The 22772-nt window shown below is 45.5% G+C and overlaps 2 protein-coding genes and 1 long non-coding RNA gene across 11 annotated transcripts in view; 1 reads left to right on the top strand and 2 right to left on the bottom strand.

The window, feature by feature from the left end:
- Positions 1–10046, bottom strand: part of LOC138758303 (tectonic-3-like) — a 46739-nt gene extending 36693 nt beyond the window's left edge. For 3 of the 9 annotated variants that reach the window (XM_069927027.1, XM_069927033.1, XM_069927032.1), the window contains exons 1-2: positions 8376–10044; positions 7818–7929 (exon numbers count right to left, since the gene is read on the bottom strand). In XM_069927027.1, the coding sequence (XP_069783128.1) occupies positions 7818–7929; positions 8376–8630 (367 nt within the window). In that variant the 5' untranslated portion in view covers positions 8631–10044. The other 6 variants (XM_069927029.1, XM_069927035.1, XM_069927030.1 and 3 more) reach the window with 5 other exon arrangements.
- On the top strand, positions 214–7006 carry LOC138758305 (uncharacterized). The gene is made up of 2 exons (XR_011354248.1): positions 214–886; positions 5909–7006. It is a non-coding gene; the product is annotated as an uncharacterized lncRNA (long non-coding RNA).
- A 7215-nt stretch (positions 10047–17261) lies between the features above and the next one.
- The window catches only part of flcn (folliculin), a 10685-nt gene continuing 5174 nt past the window's right edge, over positions 17262–22772 (bottom strand). The window contains exons 3-10 of the mRNA XM_069923168.1: positions 22505–22657; positions 21923–22184; positions 21388–21554; positions 20735–20848; positions 19765–19888; positions 18783–18902; positions 18363–18465; positions 17262–18097 (exon numbers count right to left, since the gene is read on the bottom strand). Of these exons, the coding sequence (XP_069779269.1) occupies positions 17896–18097; positions 18363–18465; positions 18783–18902; positions 19765–19888; positions 20735–20848; positions 21388–21554; positions 21923–22184; positions 22505–22657 (1245 nt within the window). The 3' untranslated portion in view covers positions 17262–17895. The remainder of the gene's footprint in view (positions 18098–18362; positions 18466–18782; positions 18903–19764; positions 19889–20734; positions 20849–21387; positions 21555–21922; positions 22185–22504; positions 22658–22772) is intronic.

The following is a 22772-nucleotide window of genomic DNA, read 5'->3' as shown; positions in this document are numbered from 1 at the left end:
TAATTATTAATAAATATATTATTTTTAAAATAACTGTCTTGGTGAATTTTTATTGTTGCTGGTCTGCAACGTTACAGCTCCAAAGAGAAAAGTCCCAGCTCTGCTAACCTTACCTCATGAGATACATTTTCCAATCCAGGCAACATCCTGGTGAATCTCCTCTGCACCCTCCCCATAGCTTCCACATCCTTCCTTTTATGAGGTGACCATTGTTATATAGAGAATTTAGGTTAAAAAGACTTAAGTTAAAATGTGATGATTATTCATAAACAGGGAAGCCAGAACGGACAGAGAGTTTACTAGCAGTCAAGGACAGAAGGATCTGCTGAATATGTTTTTTTTAAACCTATCTTTTCATGGTCATAGTGAGAGACATGCAGGAGACAAAGGATTGATAAGAAGTGTGAGAAACAGAATTTAGTGAATGTAGAGTTCACAGCGTACGTAACGAACGTGATAATAATGCAGTTATACTTAGAATGTTTTTGTAATACTAACCAATTAAAACAGTATTAATAAGAAGGGGAAGGGCAAATAATAAGGGTATAAAAATCAATGCACTGTATGTATCGGGGCTTAACTGGTGAGAAGCCAGTTGAGTCCAACTCTGCAGACTTGTAAATAAAGCTTGTCGTGTCATCAGTTTTAAAGAGACTCATGTGTGAGAAGTTTTATTTCTGACAAATGGGGGCTCGTCCGGGATCTACACTCCGGCCGTGAGGGGAGGCGAGAAGAGGGACATCAGAGGCGGTGCACCCCGCTGAGTTCAGCGGCTCCTAGTCCCTTGCTCGTCGCTTCGGGCGGCTTGAGCGAGTGGTATCCGGACAGGGTGACACGACAAGACGGAGAGGAGAAGGGTGACGGTTCAATCCCCGGGAAGACACCGGTAAGTGACGACTTACGATTGTGGTGTGGGGATTGGGTAACAGGTGTAACGGGATACACCTGTTTGGATAAAAACCTAACGGAATAGATTAAGTATAGATCTTTTGTCGTGGTGTGAGGACCCTGTCGCGGGACTCTAGGATAGACCCCAGGGAAACCTCGGCGGTAACCGAAGGAGGGATAGCACCTCCGACGAAGTGCCGAGAAGAGAGGGGTCAACCCCAGGAAAACCTCAGCGGTAACCGAAGGAGGGACAGCACCTCCGACGAGGCGTCTGAGAAGAAGGGAGTAGGGTCCAGAACGAGAGGGTCTTCAGCAACGATAAACAGATCTAGGTGGGAAAATGGGAGGATCAAAATCTAAGGGCTCGTCTGAAAATTCAGGACAATTCCTGGGAGTACCCCTTGACAGCCCTTTGGGGAGAATGTTTGAAAATTGGGATAGTAAAAGATATCGAGACAAAAACAAGAAAAAGATGGTTTAATATTGTCTCCTTTGGTCGAAACAACCTATTAAAGGTTCCTCGGTCTGGTGGCCGAAATTTGGATCTGATGAGGATTGGGTTAGACAAGCATTAAACATATATGTAAATTCGAGACCAAAGGTGAATCAAGAAGAGTCAGCATATGCATTTTGTTGGGTTCCCTGGCCAGGATCCTTAACAAAATGTTTTAAATTGAGGGTAGCGGGAGAAAAGAAATGGGAACCTCTGGACAACCTTCCCCCTCCTTATATTCCCCCGGTGCCTACTGCGCCCGAGGAAAGCTCATTACCGGAGGGGAAAGGTGATGAATCTGATTGCCCCGAAAGGGGCCGGGAAAAAAAGAATGAATTAAGGGAGTCGGACCCTAAACTTCCACCGGTAAACCGACCCTGGACAAGATCCCAGACTGGTCCAGGACCATCAAAGTTTTCAATAAGCCTAAATCCCCTGAGGGAAGTTCCTATGGGAGGACCGGGAGGGGGAACGGGATATGTGAATGTTCCCCTAACTAGTACAGAGGTGCGGGGATTTAAGAAAGAAATGAAAAAGTTATTGGAAGATCCTATAGGACTGGCCGAACAGCTCGACCAATTCCTGGGACCAAACACATATACGTGGGAAGAGATGCAGGCAATAATGGGAACATTATTCTCACCCCAGGAGAGGCAGATGATTCGACGGGCTGCCCTCCTCATGTGGGAATATGAACAACCTGGGGACCCCAGACCCCATGAACAAAAATATCCCTTAAATGAACCCAGGTGGGACAAACGAACACCCGAGGGATTGGCAAGTATGAGACAATATAGAGAGTGGACAATTAAAGGGATACGGGAGGCTGTGCCAAAGGGTCACAATTTCACCAAGGCATTTGGGAACCACCAGGGGAAAGACGAGTCCCCTACTGATTTTTTGGAGAGGGTGAGAAAGAATGTCCAACAGTATGCGGGCGTGGACCCTAGTACACCAATGGGTGAACAGCTTATTCGAATTGAATTTGTTTCCAAATCATGGCAGGACATTAGAAAGAAACTAGAAAAGGAGGAGGACTGGAGCGAAAAACCCCTAAGCGACCTGTTAAAAAAGGCGCAAAAAGTATATGTGCAGAGAGAAGAAGAAGATCAAAAGAGGCCGACAAAGGTTATGGTACAGACTATCCGACAGATGAATGCCGAATCCAGAGGGGAAAGAAAACAAAACCTTCCTCTAAACAATCCAAGATATCCAAGAGAGGGAAGACCCCGGAGGTTCGTTAAGTGCTATTACTGCAATGAGGAAGGACACTTTAAGAGGGAATGCCCCCGATACAAGAGGGAATTGCGTGCCCTCGAACTTATGGAAGATTAGGGGGGTCAGGGGTTCCAAATGTTAGGGACCAAGTATAAGAGGGAACCCCTGGTAAAACTAAAAATTGGTCCCAAGGGAGAAGAGGTGGTGTTTATGGTGGACACAGGAGCGGAACGAAATAGTGTAATAACTGTGCCAATCGGGACTGAACCTGTAAAAAGTAATTTGAAAATTTCTGGGATAGAAGGGGCTCCCAGAATGGTATCAATAATTCCCCAAGTAACAGTGAAACTGGAAGAAAGAGAAGGGGTACAAGACCTCTTGTTATTACCTTCGGCTGGATTTAACCTCCTAGGAAGGGACTTACAGGCTCTCCTAGGTTTGGGTGCTCTCCCTGTGGACGGAGAAGTGCGAGTCCACCTCTGCGCTTTAAAGGAAGAGGATGAACGGCAGATTGACGAGAGAGTCTGGTATAAGGAGGGAAATCGAGGAGGTCTGGACATCCCACCTTTACATGTCACATTAATACCAGGTCATCAGCCGGTAAGGAAACGTCAGTATCCTATTTCTTTGGAAGGGAGAAAAGGGCTACAGCCGGTAATTGAGACTTTAATACGAGACGGACTATTAGAAGAATGCATGTCACCTTATAACACCCCTATACTCCCAGTAAAAAAGTCAGATGGATCCTATCGCCTAGTTCAGGATCTAAGAAGTTTGAATGCTATTGTTCAGACCCGCCACCCAGTGGTGCCTAATCCCTATACTATTATGAGTCGGATTCCCCCAGACCATGAGTGGTTTAGTGTTATCGACTTGAAGGATGCCTTCTGGACGTGTCCATTAGAAGAGGAAAGTAGAGATATGTTTGCGTTTGAATGGGAAAATCCATGGACAGGTAGACGGAGACAGTTTCGGTGGACTGTATTGCCCCAAGGGTTCACTGAATCTCCAAACCTGTTTGGACAAATGCTAGAACAAATCCTGATGGACTATCCACAATCTGATGATTCCCAACTAATGCAGTATGTGGATGATTTACTATTATCAGGACCCAAGGAACAAGAAATGAGGGGAGATACAATTAGACTCTTGAATTATCTGGGGAAAAAGGGTCTACGGGTGTCCAGGAACAAGTTACAGTTCGTTGAGAGAACTGTGGTATATCTGGGACACCAGATAAGTAAAGGACAGAAACGGATTACCCCTGAACGAATTGCGGAAATCACTAGAATGCCGTTACCCCGTAATAAGAAGGAAATAAGACAATTCCTGGGACTCTTAGGTTACTGTAGGTTATGGATAGAGGACTACTCAGCGTTGGTGAAGTTTATGTATGAAAAGCTGACAAATGAAAATGAATATCCATTGAAATGGACCCAGGAGGAGGAGGGATGGTTTGAGGACTTGAAGCATCGCCTAACACGAGCTCCAGTACTCACTCTGCCCTCTTTAAAACAGCCCTTCCAGCTATTTGTCACTCATAACCAAGGAACAGCTGTGGGAGTTTTAACACAGGAAAAAGGCGGTCAGCGACACCCAGTGGCTTTCCTTTCCAAAATGATGGACCCAGTGTCTCGCGGATGGCCGACGTGTATCCAGGGAGTAGCGGCTGCTGCTCTGTTGGTAGAGGAAGCACGTAAACTTACTTTTGGAGGAAAGATGACTGTGTACACCTCCCATTCTGTGAGTGTTTTATTAACACAAACTGCCCATCGATGGCTGACTGATTCTCGCATATTAAAGTATGAAACCATTTTAATGGTTGGAGAAGATCTACAATTTGCAAAGATTAATAGCTGCAACCCAGCTCAGTTTTTATACGGCAGTGAAAGAGAGAGAGAGGTGGAGCACGACTGTGTCGAGTTGACAGATCTTCAGACCAAGACCCGAGAAGACCTTTGCGATACTCCACTGGGAGAAGGATATGAATTCTACATTGACGGCTCCGCCAGATGTGTTGACGGAATGAGAAGAAGTGGATATGCTATAATAGAAGGAAATACTTGGAAAGTAGTAGAATCCACGAGACTACCCGGAAGCTGGTCAGCACAATCCTGTGAACTATATGCCTTGCAGAGAGCCCTCAGAATACTGGCAGAGAAAACTGGAACGATTTATACTGATTCCAAATACGCATACGGGGTAGTGCATACCTTTGGTAAGATCTGGAAGGAGCGTGGTCTAATTACATCAAGAGGAAAGGAATTGGCACACGAACAGATGATTACTCTGACTTTAGAAGCCTTGACATTACCCCAGGAAATAGCAGTGGTCTACATACCAAGCCATCAGAGGGGAGATACCCCGACAGCAATTGGAAACAGACTGGCTGATGAAGAAGCCAAAAGGGCAGCCATGCAACAAGAAGTCCGTTTGCTGACCTTAATCCCAATAAGGCAAGGCATCAAGAAGGCTCCCATTTTCACTGCTAAGGAAGAAAAGGACATGGCTCAGCTGGGCGCAAGCCAGCTGCCTGATGGAACATGGAAGACACCAGATGGAAGAATGGTTCTAAATAAAGAAATAACTCGCAATATTTTAAAACACCTGCATCATCAGAGCCACTGGGGCACCCAAGCCTTATGTGACACAGTGCTTCGAGAATATGTGTGTAAGGGAATCTACACCTTGGCCCAACAAGAGGTGCAAAATTGTTACCTATGCACAAAAATTAATAAGAAGATAATGAGGACAGGGACCATGGGAGGTCAACCATTAGCCATACGCCCTTTTCAACGTATCCAGATCGACTTCACAGAGTTACCTCAAGTTCAAAGATGGAAATATCTGTTGGTGATAATAGATCACTTTACCCGATGGGTAGAAGCCTTCCCAACAATAAATACTACAGCCTCTACAGTAGCTCGCCTCCTCCTAGAGCAGATAATCCCCAGATATGGTATAATGGATTCTATAGACTCAGACAGGGGTCCACATTTTTCTTCAAAAATCCAGCAATTGATTTGTAATGCATTACAGGTCTCTTGGAAATTACATACCCCATGGCATCCACAAAGCTCAGGGAAGGTTGAACGTATGAATGGAACACTAAAAATCCAATTGACAAAGTTAATGGTGGAAACTAAAATGCCTTGGATAAAGTGTCTGCCCCTGGCCTTATTGAGAATTCCCCTTATGAAATGATGTTTGGGCTTCCCTTCTGGAGTACAGTTGAGGGGTGTCCCACCTTGGGGGAAGGGGATATATTTGTTAGGAACTATTTACAGGCACTGTCACGTTCTCTTACAGATTTACGAAAGAGAGGACTATTGGCACAAACACCGCCTCTAGACTTTTCTTTACACAAAGTGGAACCACGAGACTGGATTCTCATCAAGACCTGGAAAACTGAAAAACTCCAGCCCCAGTGGGAAGGTCCATACCAAGTTCTCTTAACTACAGAGGCTGCAGCACGAACAAGAGAGAAGGGGTGGACGCACGCATCCAGATTTAAGGGACCTGTAGAGGCGCCTCAGGACCCTGATACGAACTCAGATTGGACTTGTGTTCCTGGAGAAAAACCTCTTACCTTGCGATTTCGCAGAAAGACTTGATTCACAATGTTATTGTTATGTTCTTTGATTTTTCTTAGTTTGGCTATGTCTTTATCAGGTGTGAAATGTAAGAAATGCAGAGACACAGTGGTCCTGTTTCAGGACCACATTTGGGGAAGAAAGGAAGGTAATTTCATTTCCCATACCTCAGTTCCTGAGAAATGCTGGGCAGAAAATACCACCCAACATCCATATACCCCTTGTGTGGAAAAAGAAGGAAATAATATGGGTCATTATATACAGATTCCTAATACCACTCCTTTCCCTCTTAACGGTTGGAAGGGTGACTCAGGCCCACCATGCCCTGATGGACTCTGGTTTTGCATACACACATTTTAAAGAGAGAAAGGGGTGGATTGTTATATAGAGAATTTAGGTTAAAAAGACTTAAGTTAAAATGTGATGATTATTCATAAACAGGGAAGCCAGAACGGACAGAGAGTTTACTAGCAGTCAAGGACAGAAGGATCTGCTGAATATGTTTTTTTTAAACCTATCTTTTCATGGTCATAGTGAGAGACATGCAGGAGACAAAGGATTGATAAGAAGTGTGAGAAACAGAATTTAGTGAATGTAGAGTTCACAGCGTACGTAACGAACGTGATAATTAATAATGCAGTTATACTTAGAATGTTTTTGTAATACTAACCAATTAAAACAGTATTAATAAGAAGGGGAAGGGCAAATAATAAGGGTATAAAAATCAATGCACTGTATGTATCGGGGCTTAACTGGTGAGAAGCCAGTTGAGTCCAACTCTGCAGACTTGTAAATAAAGCTTGTCGTGTCATCAGTTTTAAAGAGACTCATGTGTGAGAAGTTTTATTTCTGACAACCATAACTGAACAATATTCCAAGTGTGATCTTACTGGATTTGTAGTGTTGCAACACATCCTTTTGACTCCCTGTCTCATGAAGCCCAGCGTCTCACATGCCTTCTTAACTTTTCTATCAACCTGTGCGGTAAGTTGTAAGGCGAAGTTCTCCCAGCACATGGCTCTCGTTAACCTGACAGCCGTCAATACTCCCAGCGCATGGCTCTTGCTCCCGACAGCCGTCAATACTCCAAGCACATGACTCTCGCTCTCCCGACAGCCATCAACACTCCTAGAACATGACTCTCACTCCCCTGACAGCACACGCTCCTCTCCCTTGTGCTGCACTTCAGTCTTGTCCCTGGTTCGAAAATAAAGCTGTCCAAGGTCCATTACATGGGTGCAAGGAATGCCTTGCCAGGGATGGTGGTAGAGGCTGAAACTATAGGGGTGTTTAAGAGACTTGGACAAGCACATGGATGGAAAGAAAATAGAGGGTTGTGGGTGTAAGGGAGGGAAAAGTTAGATTGTGGAGTAGGTTTGTATGGGTGGGCCGAAGGGCCTGGACTGTGCCAGAATATTCCATCTTTGGATCTATTTCAATGTCCCCACCCAGACTGTTTTGACCTCGGTTTGGTTCCCCTCCCTCCAGAAAGCCGAGACAGGTTTTGTTGCTTGTATGGCAGAGGGAAAGCGGTGCCGAATCTGTACCATCAACCACCCCCCCCCCCTGTCGTCCCCACTCACTGCTCACCCATCCCCACCCCCATCCCCCCTTCCCCTACTCACGGCTCGCTGCCAGGCTGACACGAGGAGAAGATGGTGTAGTCGGCGGGGGTGCAGTCTGGGTCACAGCAGCAGCTGAGCTCACACAGGCCGGGGATGAGATCGCAGGGGCAGGCTGCACAGCGAGACCGGGGAAGGGGGTTAGACCTCCTTCCCGTCCCTCCTTCTCACCCCCTCCCCCCTCTCCCACCATTCCTTCCCCCTCCCTGCCCCTCACCCCTCTCCCGCTCCCTACCCGCCCTGACGCCTTCCCCCGCCGCCTCCGACGAGCCGGGACCCCCGGCCAGGCCTCCTGCCGCCAGCAACCAGCCCAGGGCTCGCAGCGCCGCCGCCACCACCATCATCATGATCCCGCCGTAACCATGGGGATGGCTCCGCTTCCCGCCTTCTCCCGCGTGACGTCATCACCAACGAACGTGTCTTCTCTCTCCCTTCCCGCGATTAATGCTGCCCCCTGCTGTGAACCGGCATCACGACAGTGGTCACGTGATGCCTAACCCTCTGTGACGTCGACGAACCCAGACCTGAGGAGGGGAAGGGTGCCGGCGCCAGTGACGTTACCGCTGGTGCCTCCTGTAGATCACGTGACGGGCCGGTTACCAGCCAGCTGTTAATCAAATGTCCCGAGGAGACGGGAAGCGCTTTGCAAATGCAGACCCACCGGGGTTGCGAGGCGAAATGAGGGTTTCTATGGCCTGCAGATCGACTATAAAACAAAATATAGCACACGACAACACACAAAATAATCCATTCAGCTCTTCTAGTCAGTGCTGAAAACATCATACAGCCAGTTCCACTAACCTGCACCTGTTCCATGACCTTCGACACCTCTCACCCATGAATCTATCCAATTTACTTTTAGAATTTAAGAAAACCTGCAGATGCTAGAAGCTCATAAAAAGTTAACTCTGCAGCAAGTAACGAGAATATTCAAGTTTATCGTGATCTGATTGCACAAGTACAACCTGACAAAACAGCGTTCTCTGGTGTAAAAGACGTACACAGCCGGACACAACACACACAGGGGAAGTATTCATCTATACAAATATTGTTTTGTGAATATGAGAGTCTCGGGTGGTCCTTCACCATTCCCAATGCCCGTGGGAAGCTGTTCCTCGGCCTGGTGGTGCTGCCCTGATACTCCTGTATCTTTTCCCCGATGGGAAAGATGCCGTGTGTGGGGTGGAAGGGGTCCTCCGTAATTTTTGGCACCCTTTCCAAACAACGATCCTGGAAGATCACGCCAATGTGGGGGAGATTTGTGTTCAGTCTAGAAATGAGCTAAAGCCGCCAAGGAAATCTCTCTGGAGCTCACAAGAAAATTCTCCAGAGTCTTGAAATGCCAAATCATCTCAGCCTGATGTTGTTAGTAAAGCACGAAAGTCGGCAGACACCAAGGTTGAAGGAAAAGCACAACGCTGGAGAAACTCCGCACGTCAAACCAAGTTCTTTATACAGTAGAGGTAAAGATGCAGAACTGACGTTTCTGGCTTGAGCCCTTTATCAAGGAGAATGTCGGCTGGTGTTCGAACTAAATGGTGGGGGGAGGAGCATGGTCCCACAGGTAATAGGTGGATGTGGGAGGGCATACCAGCGAGCAGGGTTGGAGGGGGGGGGGGAATGGCTCTGTGAATGTAAGAGAGAAAGGGGTGAACAACTGGAGAAAATAAGACAGAGGGATGTGGACGGGAAGGAGAACAGGTTGTGCGTGCCTGGAGTGCCTTGCTGGCAACAGTGGTGGAGGCTGGAACAATTGGGGGCATTTAACAGGACAAAAGAAAAATAGAGGGTTATGAGGTAGGGAGAGCTTTGTTTATTTGGGAAGGTATATATGGGTAGGCACAACATCGTGGGCAGAAAGGCCTGTACTGTGCTGTAATGTTGGTGAGATACAAACCGGAGGACGTGGGTTAAGAGTGAAAGGGGAAATGTTTAGGGGGAACGTCTTCACACGGAGAGTGGTGGGGGTCTGGAATGAGCTGAGGCAGTGAATGGGGGCTCCATTTGAAGAATTTGGACAGGTGCATGGATGGGAGGGGTGTGCAGATCAGTGGGACTACAGAACCATAAAATACTACAGAACAGGAAACAGGCCATTCAGCCCTTCTAGTCTGTGCTAACCATCATTCCACTAGTCCCAATGACCTGCTCCCATTCCATAACCCTCCAGGCCCCTCCCATCCATGTATCTAACCAATTTATTCTTAAAGCTTAAGATCGAGCCCGCGTTCCCCACATCAGATGGGGACCATTCCTCACTCCCACCAACTCTCTGAGTGAAGAACTTCCCCCGAATGTTCCCCCTTAACCTTTCCCCCTTTAAGCTTGAAACGATTACCTCTCATATTGATCTCCCCCAATCTAAGTGGGAAAAGCTGACTCTCACTCCTACTCTGTCTGTACCTCTCATAATCCTGTAAACCTCGATCAAATCTCCCCTCGTTCTATGCTCCAAGGAATAAAGTCCTAACCTGTTTAATATTTCCTTGTAACCCAACTCCTGAAGAACTGGCAACATCCTAGTAAATCTTCTTTCCCCTCTTTCAATCTCACTGATATCCTTCCTGTAGTTCGGTGACTAGAACTGCACACAATATTCCAAATTTGGTCTCACCGATGTCTTCAACAATTTCAACAGAACATCCCAACTCCTGGACTCAATACTTGGATTTATAAAGGCTAAGATACAAAAGCTTTCTTCACAGCCCTGACCACCAGCGACACCATCTTCAGGGAACGTATCTGTATTCCCAGATGTCCCTGCCCCTCCGCACTCCTCAGTGCCTGACCATTCACCCGTATACATCTTATTTTGGTTTACCCTTCCAAAATGCATCACCTTACACTTGTCTGCATTAAACTCCATCAGCCATGGAGGAGTCACGTGATGGAGTAGTGGCCGGACGGTGAACTCCAGCCCTCTCCAGAAAAGTCAGAAAAAACAAAGCAAAATACAAAGGCACAGAAATAAAAATCAAAGTAAAGTGAATATAAAGGTGGAAAGAAGATGGCGACGAAAAAAGAAAAGTCGAAACCAACGGTAAGAAGAGAGGAAGAGAAGACAACGGAAGATGAAGGAAAAGGCCTTAACTGTTCAAAGAGGCCCGCGGTGGAGAGAGAAACCCGCTCCCTCAGGTCGGTAGAGTATGGACTACAAAAATGGCTCGCTGAGCCGAGTAAAAGTGCGCAACCGCGCATGAAAAAAAACACACCGACGGGAGGGGTGACCAGCTGGGGAGTCGATCTCCACAGCCGGCAACGACAGCTGCAGAACACCTGCAGCAAGAGGAGAACACAGAAGACAATGAAAACAAGAAAGAAGAGAAGAAAAAGGCAACAAAGAAACAACAGATGGCCAACCCAGAGGAAGAAGAGGAAGAGGAAGAGTACAGTGAAATAGAAGAAGGGAAAGGCAAGATAAAGGATATACTTTCTCTTATTAAAGAATACATGGAGTCATTTAAAGAATGGCAAGCACAAGAATTTAATGATTTAAGAAGAAGAATAAACAATACAGAAGAGAAAATGAATAAAATAGATATGACCTTATCAGAAATGGGAAAAAGAATGGACAAGGTGCAAGAACGAGAAGCAGCAGTAGAAATGGAGGTAGAGGACTTAAAAAAGAAATTAGAGGAATCTAATAAAAAAGTTAAAGAGACACAAGAACTGTTAGCTCAGAAAATAGATATAATGGAAAATTATAACAGAAGAAATAACATAAAGATAGTGGGCCTTAAGGAAGATGAAGAAGGCAAGAATATGAGAGAGTTTATAAAAGATTGGATCCCTAGGATCCTAGGATGTCCAGAACTACAGCAAGAAATGGAAATAGAAAGGGCACATAGAGCATTGGCCTTTAAACCACAATCACAACAAAAGCCAAGATCTGTTTTAGTAAAATTCCTAAGATATACTACAAGAGAAAAGGTACTGGAGAAAACAATGGAAAAAGTAAGAGGACAATAAGCCACTGGAGTACAAAGGGCAAAAAAATCTTCATTTATCCAGATATAAGTTTTGAACTCCTGAAGAAGAGAAAGGAGTTCAATACAGCAAAGGCGATTTTATGGAAGAAAGGGTATAAATTAATACTAAAGCATCCAGCGGCATTGAAAATATTTATTCCAGGACAACAAAACAGACTATTCTCGGATCCAGAAGAAGCACGAAAATTTGCAGAACAATTACAAAATAGACTGAGAGATGAAGACGTGTAACGAGAGTACAAAAGACTGCAAACTAAAAAGACATAAGTTTTGAACTCCTGAAGAGGAGGAAGGAGTTCAAAACATCGAAAATGATCTTATGGGAAAAAAAACTATTCTCGGATCCAGAGGAAGCAAGGAAATCTGCAGAACATCTACAAAACAAACAGAGAGATGAAGACATGTAATAAGAGTAAAAATGACCACGATTTATATGTATGTGGGTAAAGAGGTATATGTATAATGTGCATACATGAATGTATCCGTATTTAGGGGAAAATATAGATAGTATAGAAGAATTAATAAGGGAAGGAAAAGGAATAGAGGGAATAAGGAGGGAATTAAAAGAGTGACCTTTGTCACATATGAAAAGTGAAATCTTTTCTGGGGGGGCTGGGTGGGGGGGTGTTACGGTCACTGCAAAATCAGCTGACGCTTGCGAGTGAATTCGCAAATCCAAATGGAGAGGGGAGATGTGGTTGTCCGACAAGGGATAAAGGAGAACTCAGGAGGGGAAGGGGGGATTGGGGCTAATGAAGTTTTAAATAGCAGAATAAGGAAAATGTTTGATGTTTAGGAATGTTGTCTTATAAAGGATTCAAAACAAGAAAACAGAAATGGATAAGAAGGAAAAGTAATGATGGAGAAACGGAAAGGGAAGATAAACAAAGTATAAAATGGCTACGTTGAACTATATGACTTTAAATATTAATGGAATACATAACCAAATTAAAAGGAAGAAACTGCTAAATTTACTGAAAAAAGAAAAAATTGATATAGCATTTGTGCAAGAAACACATTTAACTGAATTGGAGCACAAGAAATTAAAGAGAGATTGGGTAGGACACGTAACAGCAGCATCGTATAATTCAAAAGCAAGAGGAGTAGCTATATTAATTAGTAAAAAAGTGCCATTTAAAATAGAAGAGGAAATAATAGATCCAGCAGGGAGATATGTAATGATAAAATGTCAGATATATTCGGAGTTTTGGAATCTACTCAATGTATATTCACCTAACGAAGAAGATCAAAAGTTTATGCAAGATATCTTTTTGAAGGTAGCAGATACGCAAGGGAACATATTAATAGGAGGGGATTTCAACCTGAATTTGGATTCAAATATGGACAAAACTGGGAAAAAAATTAACAGAAAGAACAAAGTAACCAAATTTATAATTAAATCGATGGAAGAAATGCAACTTTTGGATATATGGAGGAAACAACACCCAAAGGAAAAGGAATATTCATATTACTCAGCTAGACATAAAACATACTCAAGAATAGACCTATTTTTGTTATCAGCTCGTATGCAAGATAGAGTAAGAAAAACAGAATATAAAGCTAGAATACTATCGGACCATTCACCCTTAATATTGACAGTAAAGTTACAGGACATCCCTCCAAGAATGTATAGATGGAGATTAAACCCCATGTTACTTAAAAGGCAGGATTTTAGAGAATTTATTGAAAAACAAATTAAAATGTATTTTGACATAAATACGGAATCAGTGGAAGATAAGTTTATACTATGGGATGCAATGAAAGCATTCATTAGAGGGCAAATAATAAGTTATGTAACCAAGATGAAGAAGGACTATAATCAGGAAACAGAGCAGTTGGAAAGGGAAATAGTAAATATAGAAAAAGAATTAGTAATGAAGGAAGATATTACTAAAAGAAGAGAATTGGCAGATAAAAAAATAAAATATGAAACACTACAAACATATAAGGTGGAGAAAAATATAATGAAGATAAAACAGAAATATTATGAACTAGGTGAAAAAACGCACAAAATCCTAGCATGGCAGCTTAAGACAGAACAAACTAAGAGAATGGTATTGGCATCAAGGAAAAAAGACAAACAAATTACATATAATCCAAAAGAAATTAAGGAAAACTTTAGAGAATTCTATGAACAATTATACCGAACTGAAAACGAAGGGAAAGAAGGGAAAATAGATGAAATTCTGACTAAAATTGAACTACCAAAACTACAAATAGAGGAACAAAATAAATTAACAGAACCATTTGAAATAGTAGAAATACAAGAGATAATAAAAAAATACCGAATAATAAAACACCAGGAGAGGATGGATTCCCAATAGAATTCTACAAAACATTTAAAGACTTATTAATTCCGCCCCTCCTGGAAGTAATCAACCAGACTGATGAAACACAAAGCTTACCAGATTCATGTAAAACAGTAATACTAAAGCAAGGGAAAGATCCACTCTCACCAGCGTCATATAGACCAATATCTTTACTTAACACAGACTATAAGATAATAGCTAAACTATTAGCAAACAGATTAGCAGAGTATGTACCGAAAATGGTAAATTTAGACCAAACTGGATTTATCAAAAAAAGACACACAACAGACAATATTTGTAAATTTATTAACTTAATTCATGCAGTAGAAGTGAGTAAAGCGCCAACAGTAGCAGTTGCTTTAGACGCAGAGAAGGCCTTTGACAGAGTAGAATGGAATTATTTGTTCAAAGTATTGCAAAAATTCAGTTTACCGGAGAAGTATATTAATTGGATTAAAGCATTATATAAGGGACCGTTAGCGAAAGTGACAGTAAATGGACATGTATCAAAGCAATTTAACTTAAGCAGGTCAACACGGCAGGGATGCCCACTATCACCTTTATTGTTTGCGTTAGCTATAGAACCACTAGCAGAATTGATAAGAATAGATAATAATATAAAAGGAATAAAAATAAAAGACAAGGAATATCAAATCAGTTTATTTGCGGATGATGTTATAGTGTACTTAACAGAACCAGAACTATCAATAAAAGAATTATATAAGGAATTGAAGGAATATGGAGAAGTGTCGGGTTACAAGATAAACGTAAATAAAAGTGAAGCAATGCCTATGAATAATGCGGATTTCTCAAAATTTAAGAAGGAATCACCATTTAGATGGCAAATGCAAGCAATAAGATACCTAGGTGTACAAATAAACAAAAATCTCGGCCAACTATATAAACTCAATTATTATCCACTAATGAAAAAATTACAGGACGATTTAGAGCATTGGAAAGATTTACCACTAACACTAATAGGAAGGATAAACTGTATTAAAATGAACATTTTTCCAAGGATATTATACTTATTTCAGGCATTGCCAATACAACTGACAGAGAAATTCTTCAAGGAGTTAAAGAAAATAATAAGGAAATTTTTATGGAGAGGGGGGAAACCGAGGATAGCACTAGATAAATTAACAGTATGGTATAAACAAGGAGGCTTAAACTGCCAAACTTTAAAAATTATTATAGAGCCGCACAATTAAGATATCTATCAGATTTTTATCAAACAAGGGAAAAGCCAGATTGGACGAGATTAGAATTAGATAAAATAGGGGAAAAGATACCTGAACACATATTATATAAATGGGATGAAAAATTGGTACAACATAGAAGTTCTCCAGTATTACATCATCTCCTTAATATTTGGAAGAAGATTCATGTAGAAAGAAATAAAACAAATTATCAATTACCAAAACTAATATTGACGCAAAACAAGTTACTCCCTTTTACAATAGATAACCTTTCCTTTAGAGAATGGGAGAAAAAAGGGATTAAAAGAATAGAAAATTGTTTCTCAGGAAATAGATTATTATCCTTTGAACAAATGAAAGATAAATACAATATAACTCAAGATACAGCACTGGCATATTACCAATTGAGATCCTACTTGAAGGATAAATTAGGAAGCAGTTTGAGTTTGCCAGAGGGAAGTAACCTTGAATATGTGATTACAGATACAATGTTAATCAAAAGATTTATAACAAATATGTACATTAAACTGCAAGAAAAGGAGAATGAGGAAACAAATGGTAAAACTAAACAAAAATGGGAACAATATTTAAATATAAAGATAAAAAAGGAAACATGGGAGAAGTTATGCTCTGGAACGATGAGAAATACAATAAATACGAGGTTACGTATGATACAATATAACTGGATACACAGGCTATACATTACACCTCAAAAGTTAAATAAATGGGACCCAACAGTATCTGATAGATGTTTTCGATGTAAAAAAGAAATGGGAACAACAATTCATGCAATCTGGACATGTGAGAAAGTAAAAAAATTTTGGGAGGATCTAAATCAGATATTAAATAAAATAACAGAAAACAATATACCAAAGAATCCAGAGATCTTCCTCCTAAGTAACATAAAAAACAAAGAATTTGGAATTGATTTGGAGGATGCACAAAAAAGATTTGTTAAGATAGCTCTAGCCGTAGCAAAAAAATGTATTGTGTCAACCTGGAAATTGGAAGATAATTTGAAAATACAACAATGGTATATAGAAATGAATAAATGTATTCCATTAGAAAAAATAACATATAGTTTAAGAAATAATATTGAAATATTCGAACAAATATGGGAGCCTTACATTAAATACAATAGCGAAAACCTACCGGGGACAATCATTACCTAAGTTGATGGAAGGAGAAGGAAATGAAAAGAATGGACTCAGTAGAATTTCTGGTGTATGTTTGTTGAATGACAACATGGTTTAATGTATCCTAGATTGTATACCTTAAATGGACGGGGTGGGGGGTGGGGGGGGTGGGTTGGGAGGAGGGAGTGGGGGGGAGAAAATGGCACTGTATATGTGTGAAAAGGAAAAAGTGTGTACCATGGTTAATGTGATTTATGGTGTGAAAAATAAAAAATAAAAAATAAAAAAAAACTCCATCAGCCATTATTTCGTCCATTCTCCCAGTTGGTCCAGATCCCTCAGCAAGCTTTGAAAATATTACTCACTGTCCACAACATCTCCGATCTTAGTGTCATTTGCAAACTTGCTGATCCAATTCCCCACGTTATCATCCAGATCATTGATATAGTCAACAAACAACAACGGTTCCAGGACCGATCCCTGAAGCAACACCACTAGCCTCAGGCCTCTAGTCTGAGAAGAAACCATCCACTCTCTGTCTTTTCCCATTCACCCAATTATGAATCCAGTTTACCACCTCTCCATTGATACCTGGTGTCTGAACCTTCCATATGGGACCTTGTCAAAGGCCTTACTAAAGTCCACGTAGACAACATCCGCAACCTTTCCTTCATTGACCTTTCTGGTAACCTCCTCGAAAACTCTACAAGACTCGTTACACATGACCTCCCACTCACAAAGCCATGCTGACTGTCCAAATACCAATACATCCTGTCTCTCAGAACTCCTTCCAATAATTTACCCACTACTCTCATTGTTCGTGAAATAAAAATATTTATTGAGGTTGAACTCTGATATTATTGGTAAAACATGAAGGTTTGCAGACACCATAGTTGAAGTAAAAACACAATGCTGGAGAAAGAAAACAGAACAACGATACAGAACCAACCATTATTTTACCCGATCTGACATGAATCCCCAACCATCCCTCAGTGACCCCTCTCCCATTGGAGTCACTGACGTTAATTCCCCCCTATATCAGTAACCCATCTACCCCCGGAATCATAAACGGTAATCTCCCCTCCCTCAGTCAATCCCCCCCCCCCCCCCGGAGGTCACTGACGTTAATTCCCCTCCCCTCCTTGTTCACTTACGTTAATTCCCCCCTCCCTCAATGACCCATAACTCCCCCCCCCCGGGGTCACTGACGTTATTCTCTCCTCCCTCAATCACCCCTCTCCCTCCCCGGGGGTCACTGACGTTAATCCCTTCTCCCTCAGTGACCCCTCTCTCCCCCGGTGGTCTCTGATGTTAATTCCCCTTCCTTCGGACACCCGTCTCCCCCTGGGGGGGGGGTCACTGACGATAATTTCCCCTCCCTCAATGACTCCTCTCTCCCCTGTAGATCAGTGAGGTTAATTCCCCTTCCCTCGGATACCCGTCTCCCACTACTTGCGTCCTTCAGTTCCAGCCCCCCCTCTGACACTGGACAGGAGGTGGGATTTGTACGTCCGACTGAGGCCCGTCATCCAGAACTTGAGCAGTTTGACATTGTCCTCGTCGCTGGCTCCCAGCACTCCTAGGATTCGCTGGGTATCCTCTTTCGGACGGCTGTCAACTCTAGAGAACTTGAACAGGACCTTCACCTTACTGGGATGGGGGGGAGGGGGGGCGGAGGGAGAGGGAGAAGGAGTGGGAGGGGGGTGGAAGAGGGAGGGAGAGGAGAGGGGAGAGGGAGGGAGAGGAAGGGGGGAAAGGGGGGGGAGAAAGGGAGACAAACAGCTGATCACAATGCCTCTGCAACCATCGCCCTCCATGAATATAGACCTCAACCTCGCTCCCACTCTCTGCCACATCCCTAATCCCGCCCCATCCTTTTCTCCTCTGCTATCCCTCTCTCCCCCCACTCACTCACTTCATCCATTCTTCCTTGAGACAGACGAGACACTGTTCCACCACTTCCAGGGACAGACTCTCATTGCTCAGAGCAGCCTCGAGTTTGCTTAGTATAGTGGGACCTGTGGAGGGAACGACACGGTGAACGGTGGGGAGTGTTGTAGAACAGAGAGACCTTGGGGTATGACCAACGTGGTGAATGGTGGGGAGTGTAGCGGAACAGAGACCTCATGGTACGGGGACCGACACGGTGAACGGTGGGGAGTGTTGTAGAACAGGGAGACATCAGGGTACTGGGACTGACATGGTGAATGGTGGGGAGTGTTGTAGAACAGAGAGACCTTGGGGTACAGGGTCCAACATGGTGAACGGTGTTGAGTGTGGTAGAACAGAGACACCTCGGGGTACGGGGACCGACACGTCTTCCGGAAAGACCCACCTCGATCCGTAATCATAGCACTCCCGTTGACAATGTACTCATAGTCACCCAGACCAGACGCAGAGGTTCGGGCGGAGCGGGGAGAGGTCAGAGAACGGACGTCAACCACGACGCAGAACTCTGAAAGGAACGAACAAGACCTCAGGCATGGGACAGGTTGGGAGCAGCACGATTTGAAGGTCGGAGGTGTTGTGGTCTGAGTCGGAGGTTACTTCAAGATACAGACAGGATGCAGAGTTGGGCAGAGAAGTGGCAGATGGATTTCAATCCAGATCAGTGTGAGGTGAGGCATTTTGGAAGGACAAACCAGAAAGCTGAGTCCAGGGTTTATGGTCGGTTACAAGAGTATGGATAAACAGAGGGACCTTGGTCCAAATCCATACATCCCTCAAGGTCGCCCCACAGGTTGACAGGGTAGTTAAGAAGGCCTATGGGACGCTGGGCTTCATTAATAGGGGGATGGAATTCAGGAGAGATCACGTTACAACCCTACAACTCTCTGGTGAGACCCCACTTGGAGAATTGTGTTCAGTTCCAGTCACCTCATTACAGGAAGGATGTGAAAGCTACGGAGAGAGGGCAGAGGAGATTTACCAGGATGTTGCCTGGTTTGGGAAATGAGGCAAGGTTGAGATGGGACTCTTCATTTTGGAGCGTAGAAGGACAAGAGGAGACTTGATAGAGGTCGACAAGATTCTGAGAGGCAGAGGCAGGGAAGTGAAGGGAGGGAGGTTCAGGGGAGACATCAGCGGTAGGATTTTATTCCACATAGAGAGTCGTGGGGCCTGGAATCCCATGCCAGGGAGGCTGAAACATTCGGGGCATTTAAAAGACTAAGACAGGCATGTGGATGTAGGAGTAACAGAAGCTTGTGGGTGTGAAGAGTTAGATTGCTGAGTGGGTTTATATGGGTCAGCACAATATCATGGGCTGAAGGGCCTGGACTGTGCTGGAATGTTCCGCATATTCATCAGCCACCTACCGGATGCCATGATGTGCGCTGGAATTTGTACATCTGCACTGAGACCCAGAAAGTTGCAACTGTACGCTTCCTCATATCGATCGCTGTACAGAACCTTCCGGACACAACCCACGGGTAGCATGGTCTGGCAAGGCATCGGAAAGTCAGTCACGAACTCCCGGGGTGGGACACAGAGTGAAGCTCCCTCTCCCCCCGTCCCATCACACACTCCCAGGGTGGGACACAGAGTGAAGCTCCCTCTCCCCTTTCCCTTTACACACTCTCAGAGTAAAGCTCCCTCTCCCCCTTTCCCTTTACACACTCCCGGAGTTGGACACAGAGTGAAGCTCCCTCTACCCTGTCCTGTCACACACTCCTGGGGTGGGACACAGAGTGAAGCTCCCTCTCCCCCGCCCCGTCACACACTCCCAGGATGGGACACAGAGTGAAGCTCCCTCTCCCCTTTCCTTTTACACACTCCCGGAGTGGGACACAGAGTGAAGCTCCCTCTCCCACATCCCATCACACACTCCCGGGGTGGGACACAGAGTGAAGTTCCCTCTCCCCCGCTCCGTCACACACTCCCAGGGTGGGACACAGAGTGAAGCTCCCTCTCCCCCCTTTCCCTTTACACACTCCCGGAGTGGGACACAGAGTGAAGCTCCCTCTCCCCCTTTCCCTTTACACACTCCCGGAGTGGGACATAGAGTGTAGCTCCCTCTCCCCTGTCCTGTTACACAGTCAAGGGGAGGGACACAGAGTGAAGCTCCCTCTCCCTGGTCCTGTCACACACTCCCAGGGTGGGACACAGAGTGAAGCTCCCTCTCTCCTTTCCCTTTACACACTCCCAGGGTAGGACACAGAGTGAAGCTCCCTCTCCCTCTTTCCCTTTACACACTCCTGGGTTGGGAGACAGAGTGAAGCTCCCTCTCCCTCATCCAGTCACACACTCCCGGGGTTGAGGTGGAGAGAAACGATTGGAAAGACTCACAGCAAGAATATTGAGTGCAGATTCAATGAGTTTGCGACTTGATCCCCTCCAAATCACCTGGTTCCCCATCAGAACGTGCCAGGCGAGGATGTGGAAAGAAGCTGGAGAGAGAACCTTCAGTGTTGGGGGAGGGGGGGTGTGGAGTAGAGAGAGAGGATGGGTGCCAAAACTCAGAGTCCCCCAACAGAACAACTTTGTCCTTCTCCCTCCCCTCCCTCTGTTTCCCTCCCTCTCTCTCTTCCCTCCACTCTCTCACTCCTCCTCTTTCCCCTCTCTCTTCCCCCCTCCCTCTCTCTTCCCCCTCCCTCTCTTCCCCCTCCCTCTCTCTTCCCCCTCCCTCTCTCTTCCCCCCTCCCTCTCTCTTCCCCCCTCCCTCTCTCTTCCCCCCTCCCTCTCTCTTCCCCCCTCCCTCTCTCTTCCCCTCCCTCTCTCTTCCCCTCCCTCTCTCTTCCCCTCCCTCTCTCTTCCCCTCCCTCTCTCTTCCCCTCCCCCTCTCTTCCCCTCCCCTCTCTTCCCCTCCCCTCTCTTCCCTCCCTCTCTCTTCCCCTCCCTCTCTCTTCCCCTCCCTCTCTCTTCCCCTCCCTCTCTCTTCCCCTCCCTCTCTCTTCCCCACCCCCTCCCTCTCCCTCTCCCTCTCCATCCGCCTCACCTACCTGCCTCATCTGACGGAGCGACAGGAAGTGGAGAGAGGAGGATGGACCCAGGGACAGCTCCCGAACCCAGACACCTTCAGAACGGGGAGCAGAGGGCTCTGTCGCTGGGCACACGTCTGATACAACTTCCCCCGGTCTGTCCCAGGAGAGCGAGTCTTCTTCCAACTCTGTGTTATGGAAGAGAGAGAGAGAGAGAGAGAGAGAGAGAGTGTTGGTCTGGATTATGGGTCCCGGTCTTGGTGCATATACATCTCCCCTGACAGAACGGCTCCCTCAGTCCCAGTCCCGGGAAGGTAGGCATTATGGGCCCCAGTCCCGGAGTATATACATCTCCCCCCACAACAGTGGGGCTCCCTCAGTCTCAGTTGAGGGATGGGATTTATGGAGTCTGATGAAAGGAGAGCATGTCATCTCTGGCCCAAAAGGCTTCATCCCATCAGAGTTTGGTCTGCAGTTCACCAGCAAGGCCTGGGAATATCCCTTGCTTCCCTTCCAAGGCCTGTGGCCGCAATCATCAGCCTGCTCTCTCTCTCACCTGCCTCCTTCTCCCTCTGGACCAGAGTATCCTCGGTGGGTGCGCCTTCTAGAAGCTTCTCAGTCAGCCGGCTGCCGCAAGACTTCAGGAGCCTGTGGGGAATGAAAAGGTGGGCTGTGAGTGAGGGGACTCGGCCAAATCTGGGCCCAGGCATGAGGAGGAAGTGCAGGCTGGGAGCTTTGTGAGGAAATCCAGGCCCAGGCTTCGGGAAGAAGGCCAGGCTATCCCTCCTTGCACCCAGTCTCCTGATCCAGACTCCAGGCTAGAGCGGAGGGGACCTTGGGCAGGATTGGCCTGGGAAGCACTGACCCTGGGACAGGGGGAGCCGAAAGCCTTGGTTGGTGAGCTGCATGTGGCCTGGGCTAAGGCCAAAGCCTCAGGATCATCACCAGACGGCCCCAGGTATCAAACCAATCCCCCTCTGTGACCCTAGGCCTCAGGGCATAGGAAAAGATGCCTCAAGGTCCCAGCCCCCTCTTTCAAGGCCTCAAAGCCTCAGCCTTAGCCTTAGGATCTAGGCACAGACTCTCCGAGCAGGTCACCCATGTCCAGAAGCCTTCATGAAGGTCCTAAGGCCTGAACTTCAGCCTCAATCACCCCGGGCTCAGGGTGCCCAGCACCATTCTGCCAAGGCCTCAGGGCCCATACAGAGGCCCTCTTGTTGGAGGCCTCAGGACCTAGGCCGAGAAATTCCTCCTCCAAGGCCCGAGGCCAAAAAACTGAGGCCCCTCTTATCTTGAGACCTCAAGAACTAGGCCCAGGAATTTGGGTTCAAATTCCCTCGTACAGGCCCCAAGTCCTAAACGGAGGCATTGAATGTCCCAGGATTCAAGCAGAGAACCCCTCTTTA

This window comes from Narcine bancroftii, chromosome 3 (assembly GCF_036971445.1).
Source record: "Narcine bancroftii isolate sNarBan1 chromosome 3, sNarBan1.hap1, whole genome shotgun sequence".
Taxonomy (NCBI): domain Eukaryota; kingdom Metazoa; phylum Chordata; class Chondrichthyes; order Torpediniformes; family Narcinidae; genus Narcine; species Narcine bancroftii.
This window is presented reverse-complemented; position numbering and strand designations above follow the sequence as displayed.